Raw genomic sequence first — 20,872 nt, forward strand, 5'->3', positions numbered from 1 at the left:
TAGGACCAATTCGATCTAAGAACAACGGGAGCGAAGAGGTTGGACCCAGTTGGCTCCAGGACCAGGCAGATCCAGGAAGAGCAGAATCTAAGACCGGCTTAGATTGAGGATAAACTGGGCCTGGGACCAGCCTGATCCACGATTAGCCTGGACCAAGGAACAACCAGATTTAGGATCAGTTGGACCCAGCATCAGTTGGACCAAAGAACAGCCGGACCCAGGATCAGCTGGATCATTTCCTCCCCCCCAAAGCTGAACTCAACCCCTAGGACTGACTGTAGGCCAGGCCTACAGCTCTCCGGCCGGTTTAGGACCGAGTGTCATTTCCCTTGCGCGGTGAAACCACCACAACAAACACCGTGACAAGGAGCAGAGTCTGGTTGTTCACTAAAGTGCAACTGTACATCAGACAAACCAGACCCCCAAGACAACAGTCTAAAGCCCGGCCTAACGCTGAGCTCGACCTTCCACACGCCGCCTGTTACAGGCGGCCGATACGGCAGCGAAAACCAGCGGCAGTTGCAGCGACGACCGATCCCGAACCGGCCGTCACAGTCGCCGATCCCGTTGTGCGATTGTCCGTCCGAGTTGGGCGCTCCGGCCTGGCTTAACTAGACTCGGGTTTTACGCTACAGCCTGACGTTAAAACTACGGGAATCACGATGCAACCGCCGGCACCCCCAGGTGGGACGGGTGTTGGGGACACCTGGAGGGGAGAGGGGACGACCCGAGGGAGTTGGGTTGACTGGAGGGAATACGGGGGGTTGTTGGGGATGTGGGGTGACTGTACCGGAGATGGGACGACTGTAGGGGTGAGAGATTGACTGTAGGGGGACACGGGATGGCTGTAGGGGACACGAGATGACTGTAGGAGCAGTGGGCTGGTTGTAGGTGACACAGGTTGACTGGAGCAGAGATGAGATGACTGTAGGGGACGTGGGACTGTAGGCAGCAGCTGCGGGGTTGCAGGATGACGGCAGGGGACAAGGGACGGTTGTAGGGGACATGGGACAATGGTAGGGGACCCAGAACAGTTGTAGCTGGCACAGGACGGTTGTAAGGAGTCGTGGGATGGTTGTAGGGGATATGGGACGGCTGTAGGGGCAGTGGGACAGTTGTAGGGCACACAGGTTGACTGTAGGGGACATGGGACGGCTGTAGGGGACATGGGGGGGTCTCCATGCTGTTTTAACCCCAACCCCCCATGGCCCTTCCAACCACACCGGTGGGCGGGTGACAAAAACACAACCCCCCACAAACCCGCGTCGGGGCGGGACTTAAAAACCAGTTAAACACCTTAAAAATACCCCATCAGGTACCCAAGAGGCTCCGCCCCCCCAACCCCACCCTGTGACCCCACCCTGCTTAGCCCCGCCCCCCCCCTTGCTTAGCTCCGCCCCCTCCGGGTGTCACTTGTAGAGGAGATGGACGCGGCTCCCGTCGCAGTTACCGCGTCCCAGCTTGTCCGCCTGTTCGGACACGAGGCAGCGCACGAGGGGGAGGTTGGGGGGGTAGAACGGACCCGGGGGGGCCGAGGGGGGCGGGGGGGACCCCAACCCGGGGGGCAGGTGGTTGTTGTCACCGTCCCGCGCGGGGTTGGACGAGCGGCGGCGGGAACGGAGCTGCTGGCGGTCGTGGAGCTGCTGGCGGAGCTCGGAGACGCGTTCCTCCTTCTGCCGGGGCGAGAAACGCGGATTTTGAGGGGTCTAGACCCCCAAAAAATGAAATTTTGGGGGGGCTGTCCCCCAAAAAGACAAATTTTGGGGTCTCTACACCCTAAAAAGTGGGATCCCCCCTCCCACGTCATCCTCATTGAGGTGTCAGCGTCTTGGAGATGATCAACCCCTTGAAGCTCCAACCCGCCTACATGGGGTGGCCGAACCCCCATTTTGGGGTGTCCACCACCCAAAAAAATGAATTTTGGGGGTGCCTACCCCCCCAAAACCCCCATATTTTTGGGGCCCCCCACCTCAGCGATGATTTTCTCCAGCTCACGGTTCTCCTTCTCCAACAGCCGGGACTTCTCCTCCTCGTTATTGTTGGTGGACGACCCCGTTTTCATGGTGTCCTGCTGCTCCGACTGCCACTCGCCCCGCGTGATGAGCCGGCGCATCTGGAACGTCCCCCCAGCGTCACTGATGTCCCCAACCCAAGCGACGCCCCCACCTGGTGGTCCCACGTCCCCAACGGTCATCGTCACCTCCACGACCCAAGTGCAGAAGAAACAACCTTGAGGCAACATCTTGACCCAACGAGGACATTGGACGATTGTTCCTCCCCACTCCAGAAGAAACACACGGACCCCAAAACACCCGACGCCACCACCCCTGTCCCCGTTGTCACCTTGGGGACAAACAGCACGACCAAGGTGATGTAGGAGGAGAAGACGACGGCCAAGGACGCGAAGGCGAAGGCCGCGTCCTGTTGGCTGTTGAGGATCATGGTGACGGGCGCTGTGATGAGGCAAAGGACCTGGGGGGGACACGGGACATCTGTGGGGGTCATGGGTGACGTGGGGTGACAACGGGGGAGGGGACACAACCCCCCCGGGGGTCTCACCGCCACGTTGTAAATGGCCATTCCCACCGCGCGGTGGTCATTGATCTTCTCGGTGGAGACGCTCTTGGTCTCATAGGCCAAGAAGATGCCCAAGAGCAGCAACAGCCCCTTGAAACCATAAAATATCCCTAGGCGGGGGGGAGGGGACAAACGGTCAACTGGGGACCCCCCCAAGTGCCCCCCAAATCCCCCCCCAGCCCCCTGACCCACCGAGCCAGGTGTTCATCTTGGTGGAGCTACAATGTTCCAGTTGGGGTAGGATGGAGACATCAGTGTCCGTCTTGGGCTCCTCCTTGGTGAACTCCTGGGGGTTTGGGGGGGACATGGGGGTGATGTGAGGTGTCCCCCAAGCCCCCCAAAGTGTCTCGATGGTATGAGGATCCCCCAAAACCAGGACTGTCCCCCCCAGGAGCACCCCAACATCTTGAGCAGCCCCCCAAGGCCTCAAGCGTCCCCCGATGTCAAGATCACACCCCAGCAGCCCCCCAGGGTCCCCCCAAGGTCAGGAGCACCCCGAGGGTCCCCCCGGTTTTCCCCACCTCGATGGTTCGGTGCAGCGGGTCCACGATCTGCCAAACAACCAGGGTCACCACGTCCAGCCCCACCAGCAGCCCCACGGTGGCGTAAAGTTTCCAGGGCTCCAGCGTCTGGGCGGGGGGGGACGATGGCGTCACCGTCACCGCGTTGTCACCCCCGACACTGCCCCATGGGTGTAACACTCCTCACCTTCCTCTTCTCCTTCTTCTCCTCCTTCTTGGTGAAGACCGTGTGGACCCACCAGATCTTGGTGAACATGCTGCCGTAGGCCAGGCTGAAACCCAAGCCCAGGAGCCACAACCGGGCCTGGGGGGGTTGGGAAGAGCCGGTTGTACTTCCCCCGTTCAGTTGTACCTCCCCATCTGGGTGCAGCCACTTCCGTTACACCCCCACAGACGGGACCCACCACCTGTGGACCTCCCTTGGCCAACGACCGTGGAGATCTAGAGCTCCCGACTGTCCCCATCCTCTTCCTGTAGCTCCGACTGTTCCTCCCCCAGTTGTCCCCATCCTCTGCCTGTATCTCCAGCTGTTCCTTCTCCAGCTGTAGCTCCGACTGTTCCTCCCCCAGTTGTCCCCATCCCCTGGATTTGTCCCCGTCACTTGGCTATAGCTCCAACTGTTCTTCCTCCAGTTGTCCCTGTCCTCTGCCTGTATCTCCGACTGTCCCTCCTCTGACTGTACCCACCCCTCCGTACCTGACAGACGAAGGGGAACAGCCCTGGTCCGATGTGGTACCCGTCGAGTCCCAGTGGAAAAACAGCCGCCAGCGCCAGGGTGCAGCCGACAGCCGTCATGTTGTTCAGGTACGGTTGTGAGTTCTGGATGTACCTGGCGGGACAAGGTCATCGAGGGGACAACGTGTCACCATCGGTGACATCCAACAAACCCAACGGGACATGAGAAACAGGGACAAAAAATGAGGCGACAAGACGGGAAACGATGTCGGCTAAAATGACGATGTTTTGTCATCATCATCATCATGTTCTTGAGGAGCCCAAAATCGCCCTTTTTTTAACCCTCGGGTGTTGCTGACCACACGTGTTGTCACCCACAATGAGATGGGGAACGACGTCGACTAAAATAAGGATGTTTTGTCACCACCGCCTTCTGGACAAGCCCAAAATCCTCTGGTTTTGACTTCGGGTCTTTCCCACCACGCGCAGCTGAGCCCTGTTTTTGCAAAAAAAGGTACAATTTTGCCCCAAAACCCAAGGAAACCAGGGGGGTGTCGCTCACCGGACGTGACCGTTGTAGATGTTGAAGGCCAAGCAGATGATGGCCAAGAGGATGCCCAAGGAGGCCAAGACCGAGACGGAGATGAAGAGCTTCTGGGAGAGGAAGCGGAAGGTGGTGATGACCTTGGTGTAGTCGGCCGGGGGGGCTCCTCCTGTCGTGACACCGTTGGGGGACATGGGGTGGGGTCTTCTCAACCCCTCCCCCGCGGCGGGGACCCCCCCGCAACGCGTGACGTCACTCACCGATCCACTTGTCGTTGTTGTACCAGGACAGGTTGTCCTTGGTGCTGTCGTAGTAGCCGATCTTCTTGTAGACGCCCCCTGGAAGAGCAGGAGCGGGTCAGTTCGGACCGGCTGGGAGCCCTACAGATCCATTTAGATCAGTACGGGACGTACAGAAGACCAGTACAGACCAGTTCAGACCAGTAGGGAGCTCTACTGATCCGTTTGGTTCAGTAGAGAGCCCTACAGACCAGTACAGACCAGTAAGAAGCTCTACAAGCCTGTGGACTTTCTCTTGCCCCGCTGTGGCCACCGCTTGTCCCCACTCACCTTGGAGCTGCTCGATGAGCGTCCAGGCCATGCGGGAACCGCTGGCGTCAAAGACAACGTGTCCCTGTGGTGGAACGGAGACGGGTGACGGGGACATGGCGGGTGACAGGACCACGCCCCCCAGAAGGGCGTTGGGAGAACGGTTTGGAGTGGCTCGTGAGGGAACCCTTGGTAGATGCCTTCAAGGTACCACCACCTTGAAGGTGGAGGAGTTGGGGACACGGGAGACCTTGGGGACATGGGAGACCTTGTTGGGGACATGGGAGATGTCGTCAAAGAGAAAGGGACACACTGGGGACAAGCAGATCCTCAAGGGCGTCCAACCCACCGAGACACCCTCGAAGGCAGAGGAGTTGAGGGCCCGGTAGATCTCGTCGGTGATGTTCTTGTTGTTGTAGTTGAAGTCCTCCAAGCGCAAACCCTTCTTGACCAGCTCGGCCGAGGTCTTGTTGAGGGCCAAGGCCAAGGCCCAGATGGCGTCATAGGCCAACGGGGCCTCCTGGAAGCCGCCCGTCTCCTCAGGGTTCTTGCCCAGCCGCTTCTGAAGCTTCTCGATGAACTCCTGGGAGGTCTGGGACAGAGATCACCACAGTGGTGACGTGGGGGGTGGGATGGCTGGGACCTGCTGGGAGGTCCTGCCCACCCTGTACCATGTTGGAGATGCTGCGGGTGTTCTCGGGGTTGAGCATGACGATCTCGGTGGTGACGTGGCCCTCCACGGCCTCGGCCATCTCGGCCTCGGTGCAGTTGATGGCCGGGTCCTTGATGCGGAACCAGTTGTCAGCGTACCAGCCAATGAGGAACCAGACGTACTTCTTGCCATAGAGCTTCTCCTTGTAGACCTGGGTGGGGCAAGAAGATCATCCATCCATCCATCCATCATGTTCTTCATCCATCCATGTTCTTCTCCATCCTTGTGTCCCACCACATCTCCCCCCATTTCCACCCATCCTCACATCTTTCTAACTCCGCCACCCGTCCCACCCCACTTCGCTCCATCCCACTGTCCCCAAACTGCCCCATGTCCACCTGATGTCCACCCGCCGGCCACCACCCACTGTCCCATCTTCCCAATCACCTCGCAGAAGACCTTCCGCGCCTCCGTCTCGTAGAAGAGCCCCACGATGATCCGGGCATCCTGGCGCTGCGGGGAGACAAATCACCTCGGAGGTGGCTCCTAGAAGGTTCCACCTTGAGGTTCCACGTCCATCCCCATGGTGGGGGGGGACTCGGTGGGGACAAAGACCTTGGCATGGACGAGGTGGCCTCACCTTGAGGTTCCACCTTCACCCAATGGTTGTGGGCACCATGGAGGGACTTGGTGGGGACAAGGACGTGGACACGGACAAGGTGGCCTCACCTTGAGGTTCCTGACGGGCGCAGCGGGGTCGGAGAAGAAGCTCTGGCGGAAGGTGATCTCCAACCCGGCCTCCTTCACCCGTTGGTCCAGGTCGTCGAGGGTCTGGCGGGACCGCGGGGGACGGAGCCACAGGGTGGTGAGAGAGTCCATGGTGAGTTGGGGACCCGGGGGACGGAGCCATGGGGTGGTGAGAGAGTCCATGGTGAGTCAGGGATGGAGCCACGGGGTGGTGAGGGAGTCCATGGTGAGTCAGGGATGGAGCCACGGGGTGGTGAGGGAGTCCATGGTGAGTCAGGGATGGAGCCACGGGGTGGTGAGGGAGTCCATGGTGAGTCGGGGATGGAGCCACGGGGTGGTGAGGGAGTCCATGGTGAGTCGGGGACATGGGAGACGGAGCCACGGGGTGGTGAGAGAGTCCATGGTGAGTCGGGGACACGGGGGACAGAGCCACGGGGTGGTGAGAGAGTCCATGGTGAGTTGGGGACACGGGGGACGGAGCCACGGGGTGGTGAGAGAGTCCATGGTGAGTCAGGGATGGAGCCACGGGGTGGTGAGGGAGTCCATGGTGAGTCAGGGATGGAGCCACGGGGTGGTGAGGGAGCCCATGGTGAGTCGGGGATGGAGCCCACGGGGTGGTGAGAGAGTCCATGGTGAGTTGGGGATGGAGCCCACGGGGTGGTGAGAGAGTCCATGGTGAGTTGGGGACACGGGAGACGGAGCCACGGGGTGGTGAGAGAGTCCATGGTGAGTCGGGGATGGAGCCCACGGGGTGGTGAGAGAGTCCATGGTGAGTCGGGGACACGGGAGACGGAGCCATGGGGTGGTGAGGGAGCCCATGGTGAGTCGGGGATGGAGCCCACGGGGTGGTGAGAGAGTCCATGGTGAGTTGGGGACACGGGAGACGGAGCCACGGGGTGGTGAGAGAGTCCATGGTGAGTCGGGGATGGAGCCCACGGGGTGGTGAGAGAGTCCATGGTGAGTCGGGGACACGGGAGATGGAGCCACGGGGTGGTGAGAGAGTCCATGGTGAGTCGGTGGCCACCAAACGCACGCGTGGGGGCGACGGGTTCCTCGCCGGCGGTGGCGCCGCAGGAGGGGGTGGAGCGTGTCAGGGGTGGGGCTTGGGGCATGGGGGAGGGGAAGGGTGTCCGTACCGAGGTGAAGACCTCCGTGGTCTGCTGGATGGTGGCGATCTTGGTCCAGCCCCACTTCTTGAAGAGCTGGACGCGCGTGGGGTTGTGCAGCGTGGCCGAGGGGTGGGTGCGGAAGAAGGTGGGGAAGCGCTGGCGGTTGGACAGGGCGGGGGAGCTGGAGCCGTACGAGAGCTGGGGGGGGACGGAGGGGGTCGGGTTGGGGGGTGTCGGCGCCCAACAGTCGCATAGACACCCCCATGGCCGCCTGTAGGCGCTGAGGGGTGGGGACAGGGCTGGGGATGCATGGTGACACCCAGACGCTCAACAACAGCCGGACTTGGGTCAACAGGTGTCTAGATACAGCTGCAGATGTAGCAACAACCCGAGAGCAACAGCCACACGTGGAGAAACAACTGCAAGTGCAGCGACAACCACACAAGGAGCAACAGCCTGAGAGGGACAGCCGAACATAGAGCAAGAACTTGAGAGCAACAGTCACACGTGGAGCAACAACCGCACATGGAGCCACAACCGAAGACATAGCAACAACCATGGAAGTAACAACCACACAGGCAGAACCAACCGCACGTGGAGCTACAGCCGCACAAGTTACAACCACCTGAAAGCAACAGCTGCACGAGGAGCTACAACCACACACACGGAGCAACAACCGCAAATGCAGGAACAACCACACATGGAGCAACAGCCCGAAAGCAACAACCGGACCTGTAGCAACGGTCACCCTGCACCCCCAGCAACAACCGCAGGTACAGCCGCGCATTCACCCCCACACACCATTTCACCCCCACGTTCTGCCCCACAACAACCCCCCCCAACCACCCCGTGGCCAATGAGACGCGACCCGGCCCCAACACCCTGTCCCGGTACAACCCACCAGGCAACAGTCGCGCCACATCCAGCCCAACCCAGTGTGCCCCGTGGAGGACGTAGAGATGGACAGGGCGTTCCCAACCTCCTGTCACCCCCCCAGGACCCTTGGGGACACCCCTGGGGACATTTTGGGGGACACCCAGGTGGTTCCTCACCACAATGAGGTTCCACATCCGAGCGGCCTCGGCCACCAAGGTGGAGACGCTGCTGCAACCGGGCATGAGGATGATCTTGATGGGGTCGTTGTAGAGAAGCTCGTAGAGATACTTGGTGGCCTGGCCGGGGTCACACTGGGCGGGGGGGACACACCAGGGGGTGGCTGCTGGGACCCCCTCTCCAACCCAGTATAAACCAGTTACCCCCCAGTTCCATTCTAAAGACCTTCATAGGGGATCTGGGCATCCAGGGTTTGAGCCATCAGAGGGACCCAGGCGTCCGGGATATGGGAGGAGGGGTAGGAGGGAGGCAGGGGGAGGTTCCTACCCCTCCCCCACAACCCACCTCCTCCCAGTATAACCCAGTTACCCCCCCAGTGCCATCCCAAAGTCCATTTTAGAGATCCCAGGCGTCTGGGCATCCACCAGAGGGACCCAGGCGTCCGGGACGGGAGGGGGGAGGTGATGGGGGGAGGGGATCCCTGCCCCTCCCCCCCCAGTGCTCTTTTTTTGGGGCGTTTTATGAATAATTCAGGGCACGGAAGGGTCCGGATGCCGTTGCCGTGGAAACGCAGCGGGTGGCCCCAGCTGCATCCGTTGCCGTGGCAACCAGGGACGGAGGAGGAACCAATCAGAGGAGGGGGGATTAAAAATTGGGGGAGGGGACTTTGGGGGGAGGGGATGGGATAGATTTAGGGGGATGGGACAGATTGGGGTGGGGGGACAGACGGACAGCGATGGAGACAGATGAGGGTACTGGGAATGGATGCTGGGGGTTCCCCGGATGCCTGGGTCCCCATCCTCACCCCCCCTTGATGTCCCCAACCCCATCACCACCTCCAATCCCCGTGACCCCTTGGTGTCCCCAACCCCACATCTCCCACCCCTTGGTGTCCCCGACCCCATCCATGTCCCTCTCACCATCTCCCCACCCCATCCCCACAACCTCTTGGTGTCCCCAACCCCACCTCTTGGTGTCCTCCTGCCCCATCCCCATGACCCCTTGGTGTCCCCAACCCCATCCCCATCATCTCCTGGTGTCCCCAAGCCCATCCCCATCTTCTCCTGGTGTCCCCAAGCCCATCCCCAACCCTCATCCCCATGATCCCTTGGTGTTCCCAACCCCACATCTACCACTTCTTGGTGTCCCCAACCCCACATCTCCCACCTCTTAATGTCCCCAACCCCATCTCTACTCCCCCCATCCCCACGACCCCTTGGTGTCCCCAACCCCATCTCTACCCCCACAACCCCCTCCACATGACCCCTTGATGTCACCAACCCCATCTCTACCCCCACAACCCCCTCCACATGACCCCTTGATGTCACCAACCCCACATCTCCCACCCCTTGGCGTCCCCAACCCCATCTCTACCTCCCCAACCACGTGACCCCTTGGTGTCCCCAGCCCCACACCTCCCACCCCTTGGTGTCCCCAACCCCATCTCTACCTCCCCATCCCTATGACACCTTGGTGTCCCCAGCCCCACACCTCCCACCCCTTGGTGTCCCCAATCCCACATCTCCCACCCCTTGGCGTCCCCAACCCCATCTCTACCTCCCCAACCACATGACCCCTTGGTGTCCCCAACCCCACACCTCCCACCCCTTGGTGTCCCCAACCCCATCTCTACCTCCCCATCCCTATGACACCTTGGTGTCCCCAGCCCCACATCTCCCAGCCCTTGGTGTCCCCAACCCCACATCTCCCACCCCTTGGTGTCCCCAACCCCATCTCTACCTCCCCATCCCTATGACACCTTGGTGTCCCCAACCCCACATCTCCCGCCCCTTGGCGTCCCCAGCCCCATCTCTACCTCCCCAACCCCATCCCCATGACACCTTGGTGTTCCCAACCCCTCATCTCCCACCCCTTGGTGTCTCCAACCCCATCTCTACCTCCCCAAGCCTATGACACCTTGGTGTCCCCAACCCCACATCTCCCACCTCTTGGTGTCCCCAACCCCATCTCTACTCCCGCCATCCCCATGATATCTTGGTGTCCCCAGCCCCACATCTCCCACCCCTTGGTGTCCCCAGCCCCACACCTCCCACCCCTTGGTGTCCCCAACCCCATCTCTACCTCCCCAACCCTATGACACCTTGGTGTCCCCAACCCCACATCTCCCACCTCTTGGTGTCCCCAACCCCATCTCTACTCCCCCATCCCTATGACACCTTGGTGTCCCCAATCCCACATCTCCCACCCCTTGGCGTCCCCAACCCCATCTCTACCTCCCCATCCCTGTGACACCTTGGTGTCCCCAGCCCCACATCTCCCACCCCTTGGTGTCCCCAACCCCATCTCTACCTCCCCATCCCTATGACACCTTGGTGTCCCCAACCCCACACCTCCCGCCCCTCGGCGTCCCCAGCCCCATCTCTACCTCCCCATCCCTATGACACCTTGGTGTCCCCAACCCCACATCTCCCACCCCTTGGTGTCCCCAACCCCATCTCTACCTCCCCAACCCCATCCCCATGACACCTTGGTGTCCCCAGCCCCACATCTCCCAGCCCTTGGTGTCCCCAACCCCATCTCTACCTCCCCATCCCTATGACACCTTGGTGTCCCCAGCCCCACACCTCCCAGCTCTTGGTGTCCCCAACCCCATCTCTACCTCCCCATCCCTATGACACCTTGGTGTCCCCAGCCCCACACCTCCCGCCCCTCGGTGTCCCCAGCCCCACACCTCCCAGCCCTCGGCGTCCCCCCGCGCCCACCTTGCTGTCGTGGTGGATGAGCCTCAGCTCGTAGTCGGGCAGGATGTCCCTGCGGCTGTTGACGTCCTCCAGGGCCATGCGCACGGCGGGCAGGCAGGCCTGGCCCCCCGGCCACCCCCCGCTCATGGGGAACAGCGCCCCCACGTGAACCGCCTTCTTCCCTGTCCCCAGAGCCGGGGCTGACACCAGCGCCGCCACCCCCGCCAGCACCCACAGCCACCCGGGGGGCGGCCGGGGCCCCGCCATCCCCCCGCGGGTCAGGAGGGACGAGGGGTCGGGGGCGCGCGAGGGGCCATGGCGGGGTGGCGGGGGACCGATGTCACCGGGGCGGGGGGAGGAGAGAGGGCAAAGGGGGAAATGAGCGGGGAAATCACAAAATTAGAGGGAAAACAAGAAAATAAGAGGGAAACTAGAGGGAAAATAATGGAGAAATTAGAGGGGAAATAAGAGGGAAATTAAAGGGAAAAGAAGAAGATAAGAGGGAAATTAAAGGGAAAAGAACAAGAAGATTAGAGGGAAATTAAAGGGAAAATCATGGAGAAATTAGAGGGGAAATAAGAGGGAAATTAAAGGGAAAAGAAGAAGAAGATAAGAGGAAAAACAGAGGGAAAATAAGAAAATTAGAGGGAGAATAAGGCGGAAATTAGAGGGTAAATAAGAGGAAAATTACAAGGAAAATAGGGGGAAAATAGGAGGAAAATAAGAGGAAAAATAAGAAAATAAGAGGGAAATTAGAGGGAAAATAAGAGGGAAATCAGAGGGAAAATAAGAGGGAAATTAGAGGGAAATAAGAGAGAGAAGAAATTAAAAGGAAAATAAGAGGGAAATGAGGGGAAAAAACAGAAAAAGAAGAGGAAAATTAAAGGGGAAACAAGAGGGAAAATAAAAGGGAAATAACAGGGCTGGGGGTGGAAAATAATGGGATGGGGAGAGGAGAATAAGAGGGAAAATAAGGGGAAAAGAGGAGGGATGGGGATGGAAAATAACAGGATGGGGACCGGAAAATAAGAGCGACGGGGAGCGGAGAGCCGGAGGGATGAGGATGGAAAATAACAGGATGAAGACAAGAAAATGAGAGCGGAAGGAAAATAACGGGGTGGGGGGCGGAAAATAACGGGGTGGGGGGCGGAAAATAACGGGGTGGGGGGCGGAAAATAACGGGGTGGGGAAACAGGACGGGGAGCGGAAAGATGGAGAACGGAGGAAACGGGGGGATTCGGGGCGGAGAACCCGGAGAGACGGAGCCGGGAAAATCCGGAGGGATTTGGGGCAGAAAACGGAGGGATTGGGGGTGGGGGAAATAAAGTGGGGGGGGGGAAATAACGGGATGGGGGGTGGGAAATCCGAGGGTTGGGGGGCGGAAAGATGGAGGGGAGGATGGGGATGGAGCTGGAGCTCCGAGCTGGGGAGGGAGGAGGAAGAGGAGGGGGAGGGAGGAAGAGGAGGGGGTGGAGCGAGGAAGGGGGGAGGAGGAGGAGGAGGAGGGAGGAAGGATGGACGGAGGAGGAGGGAAAGGGGACAGATGGTGAGGAGGAGGAGGAGGAGGAGGGGGGAGTGACCACCTCAGAGCCCTGATGCCAGGTGGGGCTGGATGGGGGGCGGGGGTCCTGGGGGGTGATAAACATGTTGGGGGGACACGAGGAGGGACACGGGGACGGACTCACCTGAGAACGGGCGACGCACTGTGGGGGGAAACTGAGTCACACAGAGACACCAGCCCCAAAAATGGGGGGGTGGAGGGTGGAGCTCAGGGGGCCCCCCAACCCACGGACCCCCATGGGGGCCGGGACCCCCGAATCCGGGCGCCCCCCAACCCAGGGACCCCCATGGGGGCCTGGACCCCCAAATCCGGGGGCCCCCCAACCCAGGGACCCCCAAATCCGGGGGCCCTCCAACCCAGGGACCCCCATGGGGGCCTGGACCCCCAAATCCGGGCCCCCCCAACCCAGGGACCCCCAAATCCGGGCGCCCCCCAACCCAGGGACCCCCAAATCCGGGGGCTCCCCAACCCCAGGGACCCCCAAATCCGGGGGCCCTCCAACACAGGGACCCCCATGGGGGCCTGGACCCCCAAATCCAGGGGCCCCCCAACCCCAGGGACCCCCAAATCCAGGCATCCCCCCAATCCAGGGACCCCTGAACCCCAGGGACCCCATGAAGACCTGAACCCCCAAATCCAGTGACCCCCAACCCCACACCCCCCCGGAGCCCCTGTCCCCCCACTCACGCTCGCAGACGGGTTTGGGGGTGCTCCAGCGCCCCGTTTTGGTGCAGTTGCTGCGGGGGCTCCCCAGGAGCCGGAACCCGGGGTTGCAGCTGAACTCGGCCCACGTCCCCTCCACCGGCACCCGCTCCATGGCCCGCGCCACCGCGACCCCGTTCTCCAGGCTCAGCTGCAGCCGCGGACACGTCCGCACTGGGGCGGGATGGGGGGAGACGGCGGTCAAGGGGGGGTGGTGGGATGGATGGGGATGGGGGTGGTGGGAACGGTGGTGGTGGAGCTGGTGGTGACAACGGGGATGGTGATAAATATGGTGGTGAGGGTGGTGATGGAGATGGTGGCGATAACAGGGATGGGGATGGTGGTGATGATGGGAATGGTGGTGGTGATGGGAATGGTGATAAATATGGTGGTGAGGATGGTGATGGAGATGGTGGCGATAACAGGGATGGGGATGGTGGTGATGATGGGAATGGTGGTGATGATGGGAACGGTGATGGAGCTGGTGGTGGTAATGGGGATGGTGATAAATATGGTGGTGAGGATGGTGATGGAGATGGTGGCGATAACAGGGATGGGGATGGTGGTGATGATGGGAATGGTGGTGGTGATGGGGATGGTGATAATTATGGTGGTGAGGATGGTGATGGAGATGGTGGCGATAACAGGGATGGGGATGGTGGTGATGATGGGAATGGTGGTGGTGATGGGAATGGTGATAAATATGGTGGTGAGGATGGTGATGGAGATGGTGGCGATAACGGGGATGGGGATGGTGGTGATGATGGGAATGGTGGTGGTGATGGGGATGGTGATAAATATGGTGGTGAGGATGGTGATGGAGATGGTGGCGATAACGGGGATGGGGATGGTGGTGATGATGGGAATGGTGGTGGTGATAACAGGGATGGTGATAAATATGGTGGTGAGGATGGTGATGGAGATGGTGGCGATAACAGGGATGGGGATGGTGGTGATGATGGGAATGGTGGTGGTGATGGGGATGGTGATAAATATGGTGGTGAGGATGGTGATGGAGATGGTGGTGATAACAGGGATGGGGATGGGAATGGTGGTGATGGGAATGGTGGTGGTGATAACAGGGATGGTGATAAATATGGTGGCGAGGATGGTGATGGAGATGGTGGCGACAACAGGGATGGGGATGGTGGTGATGATGGGAATGGTGGTGGTGATGGGAATGGTGATAAATATGGTGGTGAGGATGGTGATGGAGATGGTGGCGATAACAGGGATGGGGATGGTGGTGATGATGGGAATGGTGGTGGTGATAACAGGGATGGTGATAAATATGGTGGTGAGGATGGTGATGGAGATGGTGGCGATAACGGGGATGGGGATGGTGGTGATGATGGGAATGGTGGTGGTGATGGGGATGGTGATAATTATGGTGGTGAGGATGGTGATGGAGATGGTGGCGATAACAGGGATGGGGATGGTGGTGATGATGGGAATGGTGGTGGTGATGGGGATGGTGATAATTATGGTGGTGAGGATGGTGATGGAGATGGTGGCGATAACAGGGATGGGGATGGTGGTGATGATGGGAATGGTGGTGGTGATGGGAATGGTGATAAATATGGTGGTGAGGATGGTGATGGAGATGGTGGCGATAACGGGGATGGGGATGGTGGTGATGATGGGAATGGTGGTGGTGATGGGGATGGTGATAAATATGGTGGTGAGGATGGTGATGGAGATGGTGGCGATAACGGGGATGGGGATGGTGGTGATGATGGGAATGGTGGTGGTGATAACAGGGATGGTGATAAATATGGTGGTGAGGATGGTGATGGAGATGGTGGCGATAACAGGGATGGGGATGGTGGTGATGATGGGAATGGTGGTGGTGATGGGGATGGTGATAAATATGGTGGTGAGGATGGTGATGGAGATGGTGGTGATAACAGGGATGGGGATGGGAATGGTGGTGATGGGAATGGTGGTGGTGATAACAGGGATGGTGATAAATATGGTGGCGAGGATGGTGATGGAGATGGTGGCGACAACAGGGATGGGGATGGTGGTGATGATGGGAATGGTGGTGGTGATGGGAATGGTGATAAATATGGTGGTGAGGATGGTGATGGAGATGGTGGCGATAACAGGGATGGGGATGGTGGTGATGATGGGAATGGTGGTGGTGATAACAGGGATGGTGATAAATATGGTGGTGAGGATGGTGATGGAGATGGTGGCGATAACGGGGATGGGGATGGGAATGGTGGAGATGGGAATGGTGATGGAGCTGGTGGTGATAATGGGGATGGGGATGGGAATGGTGGTGATGGGAATGGTGATGGTGAAGGTGATCATGGTGGTGATGATGGTGATGAGGATGGAGCTGGTGGTGATAACGGTGATGGGAATGGAAATGGTGGTGATAACAGTGACAGGGATGGAGATGGTGGTGATAACAGTGGTGGAGATAGAGATGAGGATGGTGATGGAGATGGGGATGATGGTGATAATGGTGATGGAGATGGGGATGATGGTGATAATAGTGATGGAGATGGAGATGCGGATGGTGATGGAGATGGGGATGATGGTGATAACGGTGATGGAGATGGGGATGATGGTGATAACAGTGATGGAGATGCAGATGGTGATGGAGATGGAGATGGGGATGATGGTGATAACAGTGATGGGGATGGAGATGGGGATGGAGATGGGGATGATGGTGATAACAGAGATGGAGATGGAGATGCGGATGGTGATGGGGATGATGGTGATAACGGTGATGGGGATGGAGGTGATAAGGGGGATGGGGATGGAAATGGTGGTGACAACGGGGGTGGAGCTGGAGCCGCCGGTGCCGGCCCCGGTGACACTCACGGCAGCGGCTGGGCTGTCCCATGGCCGTCCAGGTGCCGTCGCGCTGGCACTTGCGCACCTTGGGCCCCAGGATCTCGCGGTCGGGCCGGCAAACGTACTCGATCTCGTAGTCGAAGGGCAGGAAGCGGACGCTCCGAACCTCCTCGGGGGTCAGACCCCGGTACCGGATCCCCCCGTCCCGCGGGGGGTGGATGATCTGGCACCCTGGGGGGGACGCCGGGTGGGGGGGTCACATGCCGGTTGGGGGGTCACACGCCGGTATCAGGGGGTCACCCCCCGGTTTGGGGTCACCCACCCTCGGTGAGGTTGACGTGAACGGCCGCCAAGTTGGGCTCCAGCAGCACCAGCAGCGTCAGCGGCACCAGCAGCATCTGTGGGGACACGGACACCCGTGGGGACACCTGCGGGGACGGGGACACCTGTGGGGACAGGGCCACCTGTGGGGACACCTGCGGGGACGGGGACACCTGCGGGGACGGGGACATCTATGGGGACATCTATGGGGATGGGGACATCTGTGGGGACATCTGTGGGGACATCTGTGGGGATGGGAACACATATGGGGACAGAGACACCTGTGGGGACACCTGTGGGGACGGGAACATCTATGGGGACATCTGTGGGGACGGGAACATCTATGGGGACATCTGTGGGGACATCTATGGGGACATCTATGGGGATGGGACACCTGTGGGGACGGGAACATCTATGGGGACATCTGTGGGGACATCTATGGGGACATCTATGGGGATGGGACACCTGTGGGGATGGGAACATCTATGGGGACAGAGACACCTGTGGGGACACCCATGGGGACGGGAACATCTATGGGGACATCTGTGGGGACATCTATGGGGATGGGAACACATATGGGGACAGAGACACCTGTGGGGACACCTGTGGGGATGGGAACATCTATGGGGACATCTATGGGGACACCTGTGGGGATGGGGACATCTATGGGGACAGGGACACCTGTGGGGACAGGGACACCTGTGGGGACACCCATGGGGACGGGAATATCTATGGGGATGGGGACATCTATGGGGACAGGGATACCTGTGGGGACAGGAACATCTATGGGGACACCTGTGGGGACATCTATGGGGATGGGAACACCTATGGGGACATCTATGGGGACATCTGTGGGGATGGGACACCTGTGGGGACAGGGCCACCTGTGGGGACACGCGTGGGGATGCACACGGGGCAGCGTACACCACGTTTCCACACACGGCGCAAAAAGATTCGATTTTCTTCTTTTTTTTCCCTAATGTATTTTGTACCTTTAAATTTTATTTTAAATTGATTTAAAATTTATTTTACATTTTTAAATGTCTTTTAAAAATTAAAGTATTTCACATTTATCTTTTTTAAATAATTGAATTTTAACTTTAACTTTGACTTTTAAAAATGTCTTTTATTTTTAAATTATATTTTACATTTATTTTAACTTTCTTTAAAATTTTAAAATTGTGTTTTATTTTTCAATCGCATTTTTAATTTGTTTTAACTTTCTTTAAAATTTTAAAATTTCTTGTATTTTTTAATCACATTTTAAATTTATTTCAACTTTACATTTAATTTTTTTTTTCAGTTCAGAAATTGAATTTTTGAAATTGCATTTTCAATTCCTTTTTTTAACTTTGGCCCGAACGAATCGCGTTTTCAAACCCCTCTTTTCAGGCGCATTTCAAATTCAGGTCCAATTTTTAAAATTTCTTTGCAATTCAAAAGCCACAACTAAATATTTCTGGAGGGCCCGATCCTGGGGTGGGGTCACCCCCACTTTGTGCCCCCCCCCAATCCCAGCCAGGCCGGGGGGTTAATTAGCCGGCCCCTAATGAGGGTTAATTAGCAGTGACCCCCCCCGGACAGGACGGGGGTCCCTGGGGGGACCCGGAATTTGGGGGGTCTCAGGTTTGGGGGGGTCCAGGATAAGAGGGAGGGGCCCAGGGTGAGGGCGGGTCCCCGAATTTGGGGGGTCCCCGAATTGGGGGGGAGGTCCCAAAATTTAAGGGGGGGGGTCCAAGGATTTGTTGGGGGGGGGATAAAGGCCCCAAATGTGGGGGGGGAATTTTGGGGGGGTCCCAGGGATGGTCCGAGGATGGGGAGCTTTAATGGGGGGGCACAAAAAGGGGCGATCGGTGCCTCTCCCTGACCCCCCCCAATTTTACACCCCCCCATTCCCACCCCCTCCCCTAACCATCGCCCCTCCCCCACCTCTCCCCCCTGCCCAGAGCCAGGGACCCCCATTTATTTTGGGGGGGGGGGGTGGGGGGGTGGTTTTTCTTACCTTGTCGCCGGGGGGGGTCACGGAGATGGGGGGGAGGGGAAGATAAAGGGGGGGGGCAGCGATTCCGGGGGGGGGGGCTGGCGGCGATCGGGGGGTCAGGAGGGTGGGGGAGGGGTCAGGAGGATGGGGGGGGTCCCCGGGTTCTTGGGGGGGGGGTCACGGATTTGGGGGGGGTCACGGAGGTGGGGGGAGGGGACGATGGAGCGGGAGAAGCGCCGGAAAATCCCGGGGATGTGGGAAAAAAACGGCGGGGGGGGAGGGGAGGGGGGGAGGGGCGGATGGGGGGGGGGCGGGGGGGGACACACGGACGGTCCCAAAATGATTTTTTTGGGGGGGGGGATGCGGCACCACGGGGATGGGCGCGGGGTGATGGGAAGAGGAGGGCGGGGGGGGAGGGGCCGGATCCGCCTTGGGAGGGGGAGGGGGGGGCGGGGCCGCTGCGGGGGGTGTCGGGGGTGGGGGGAGGGGGAGACGGGGAAAACGGGGCGGGGGGGGGATGCGGATCGGGGGGGGGGTGGGGCGCCCAGGGAGGGGGGGGGGTGGGGGGCTGGGGGATCTGGGGGGGCTGAGGACGCTCGGGGGGGTGGGGGGGGTTGGGGCACAGCCCGATCCCCCCCGGTCCCTTCATGACCCCCCCCCGCACACCCACCCGCGTCCCGCCCCTCCCCCCCTTTCCCTGCAGGGATTATCCCCGATAATCCCACCCCCCCCATCCCCCGCTGCCTGCGGGGGGGGGGGGTCAGGGGGGGCGGGGGGGGCGGGGTGCAGGTGGGTGCACACGGGGGGTGGGGGGGGTACAGGTGCAGGGGGGGTCGGGTTGCAGGGGGGGTTTGGGGTTTGGGTTGCAGGGGATGCAGGGGGGGGTTGGGGTGCAGGTGCAGGGGGGGTTTGGGTTGCAGGGGTGCAGGGGGGGGTTGGGGTGCAGGTGCAGGGGGGGTTTGGGATGCAGGTGCAGGGGGTTTGGGGTGCAGGGGTGCAGGGAGGGGTTGGGGTGCGGGTGCAGGGGGGGTCAGGTTGCAGGGGGGGTTTGGGGTGCAGGGGTGCAGGGGGGGGTTGGGTTGCAGGGGTGCAGGGGGGTTTGGGGTGCAGGGGGGGGTTGGGGTGCGGGTGCAGGGGGGGTTTGGGGTGCAGGTGTGGGGGGGGTTTGGGGTGCAGGGGGTGCAGGGGGGGGTTGGGGTGCGGGTGCAGGGGGGGTTTGGGGTGCAGGGGGTGCAGGGGGGGTTTGGGGTGCAGGGGGGGTTGGGTTGCAGGTGCAGGGGGGTTTGGGGTGCAGGGGTGCAGGGGGGGGTTGGGGTGCAGGGGTGCAGGGGGGTTTGGGGTGCAGGGGGGGTTGGGTTGCAGGTGCGGGGGGGTCAGGCCGGCGCCGGCAGCTCCCGCGGGGCCCTGTGATCGCAGCACCCGCAGCGCTCAGTGGGTGCTCGGCACCCATCCTGCGCACCCTGTGCTGGGCGCTCAGCACCTTCAGCTGCACCCTGGGCATGGAGAACCCCCCTGAGCACCCGGCACAGGGGTGCTGAGCACCCCGCAACGTGCTCAGGGTGCAGCTGAAGGCGCTGAGCACTGTGGACCGTGCACAGGGTGCAGCAGGATGGGTGCTGAGCATCATGCACCGTGCACAGGGTGCAGCAGGATGGGTGCTGAGCATCATGCACCCTGCTCAGGGTGCAGCTGGAACATGCTGAGCACCCATCCTGCTGCACCCTGAGGAGGGTCCTCAGCACTTTCCAGCTGCACCCTGTGCATGGTCCATGCTGCTCAGCACCCATCCTACTGCACCCTGTGCGTGATGCACGGTGCTCAGCACCCATCGTGCTGCACCCTGTGCATGGTGCACAATGCTCAGCACCCATCGTGCTGCACCCTGTGCATGGTGCACAATGCTCAGCACCCCTTCTCTTGCTGCTCAGCACCCATCCTACTGCACCCTGTGCGTGATGCACGGTGCTCAGCACCCATCGTGCTGCACCCTGTGCATGGTGCACAATGCTCAGCACCCATCGTGCTGCACCCTGTGCATGGTGCACAATGCTCAGCACCCCTTCTCTTGCTGCTCAGCACCCATCCTACTGCACCCTGTACATGATGCACGGTGCTCAGCACCCATCCTGCTGCACCCTGTGCATGGTGCACAATGCTCAGCACCCCTTCTCTTGCTGCTCAGCACCCATCCTACTGCACCCTGTGCATCGTGCACAATGCTCAGCACCCATCCTGCTGCACCCAGTGTATGGTGCATGATGCTCAGCACCCCTTCTCTTGCTGCTCAGCACCCATCGTGCTGCACCCTGTGCATGGTCCCTGCTGTTCAGCACCCATCCTGCTGCACCCTGCACCGGGTGCTCAGCACCTT

General features: G+C 60.1%; 2 protein-coding genes across 2 annotated transcripts; both read right to left on the bottom strand.

The window, feature by feature from the left end:
- Window positions 1–1,377: 1,377 nt before the first annotated feature.
- GABBR1 (gamma-aminobutyric acid type B receptor subunit 1) lies at window positions 1,378–12,525 on the bottom strand. Its single transcript, XM_065654777.1, has 18 exons — window positions 11,150–12,525; window positions 8,426–8,560; window positions 7,401–7,571; window positions 6,247–6,348; window positions 5,965–6,030; window positions 5,537–5,728; window positions 5,215–5,457; window positions 4,887–4,950; window positions 4,578–4,655; window positions 4,336–4,486; window positions 3,795–3,927; window positions 3,286–3,402; window positions 3,099–3,206; window positions 2,770–2,863; window positions 2,560–2,687; window positions 2,344–2,472; window positions 1,970–2,113; window positions 1,378–1,673 (listed from the first exon to the last, which is right to left on the bottom strand). The coding sequence occupies exons 1-18, from the start codon at window positions 11,393–11,395 to the stop codon at window positions 1,410–1,412; spliced, it is 2,565 nt and encodes an 854-aa protein (XP_065510849.1). The 5' UTR covers window positions 11,396–12,525; the 3' UTR covers window positions 1,378–1,409.
- Window positions 12,526–12,712: 187 nt separating this feature from the next.
- LOC136000767 (gamma-aminobutyric acid type B receptor subunit 1-like) lies at window positions 12,713–16,615 on the bottom strand. The gene is made up of 5 exons (XM_065654723.1): window positions 16,522–16,615; window positions 16,227–16,430; window positions 13,377–13,565; window positions 12,814–12,831; window positions 12,713–12,756 (listed from the first exon to the last, which is right to left on the bottom strand). The coding sequence occupies exons 1-5, from the start codon at window positions 16,595–16,597 to the stop codon at window positions 12,713–12,715; spliced, it is 531 nt and encodes a 176-aa protein (XP_065510795.1). The 5' UTR covers window positions 16,598–16,615.
- Between the last annotated feature and the right edge of the window lie 4,257 nt (window positions 16,616–20,872).

This window comes from Caloenas nicobarica, chromosome 35, assembly GCF_036013445.1.
Source record: "Caloenas nicobarica isolate bCalNic1 chromosome 35, bCalNic1.hap1, whole genome shotgun sequence".
Taxonomy (NCBI): Eukaryota; Metazoa; Chordata; class Aves; order Columbiformes; family Columbidae; genus Caloenas; species Caloenas nicobarica.

What these genes read in the sequence shown, in the direction of transcription:
- GABBR1 (XM_065654777.1), bottom strand. Translation starts at nt 11,395, where the DNA reads ATGGCGGGGCCCCGGCCGCCCCCCGGGTGGCTGTGGGTGCTGGCGGGG. An exon ending in TGTTCCCCTTCGTCTGTCAG is followed by an intron (nt 3,403 to 3,794) that starts GTACGGAGGGGT and finishes CAACCCCCCCAG; the next exon opens with GCCCGGTTGTGGCTCCTGGG. An exon ending in TCGTGCTGTTTGTCCCCAAG is followed by an intron (nt 2,114 to 2,343) that starts GTGACAACGGGG and finishes GGGACGTTCCAG; the next exon opens with ATGCGCCGGCTCATCACGCG.
- LOC136000767 (XM_065654723.1), bottom strand. Translation starts at nt 16,597, where the DNA reads ATGCTGCTGGTGCCGCTGACGCTGCTGGTGCTGCTGGAGCCCAACTTG. An exon ending in TCACGTCAACCTCACCGAGG is followed by an intron (nt 16,431 to 16,521) that starts GTGGGTGACCCC and finishes CGTCCCCCCCAG; the next exon opens with GGTGCCAGATCATCCACCCC. An exon ending in GGGACAGCCCAGCCGCTGCC is followed by an intron (nt 13,566 to 16,226) that starts GTGAGTGTCACC and finishes ATCCCGCCCCAG; the next exon opens with TGCGGACGTGTCCGCGGCTG.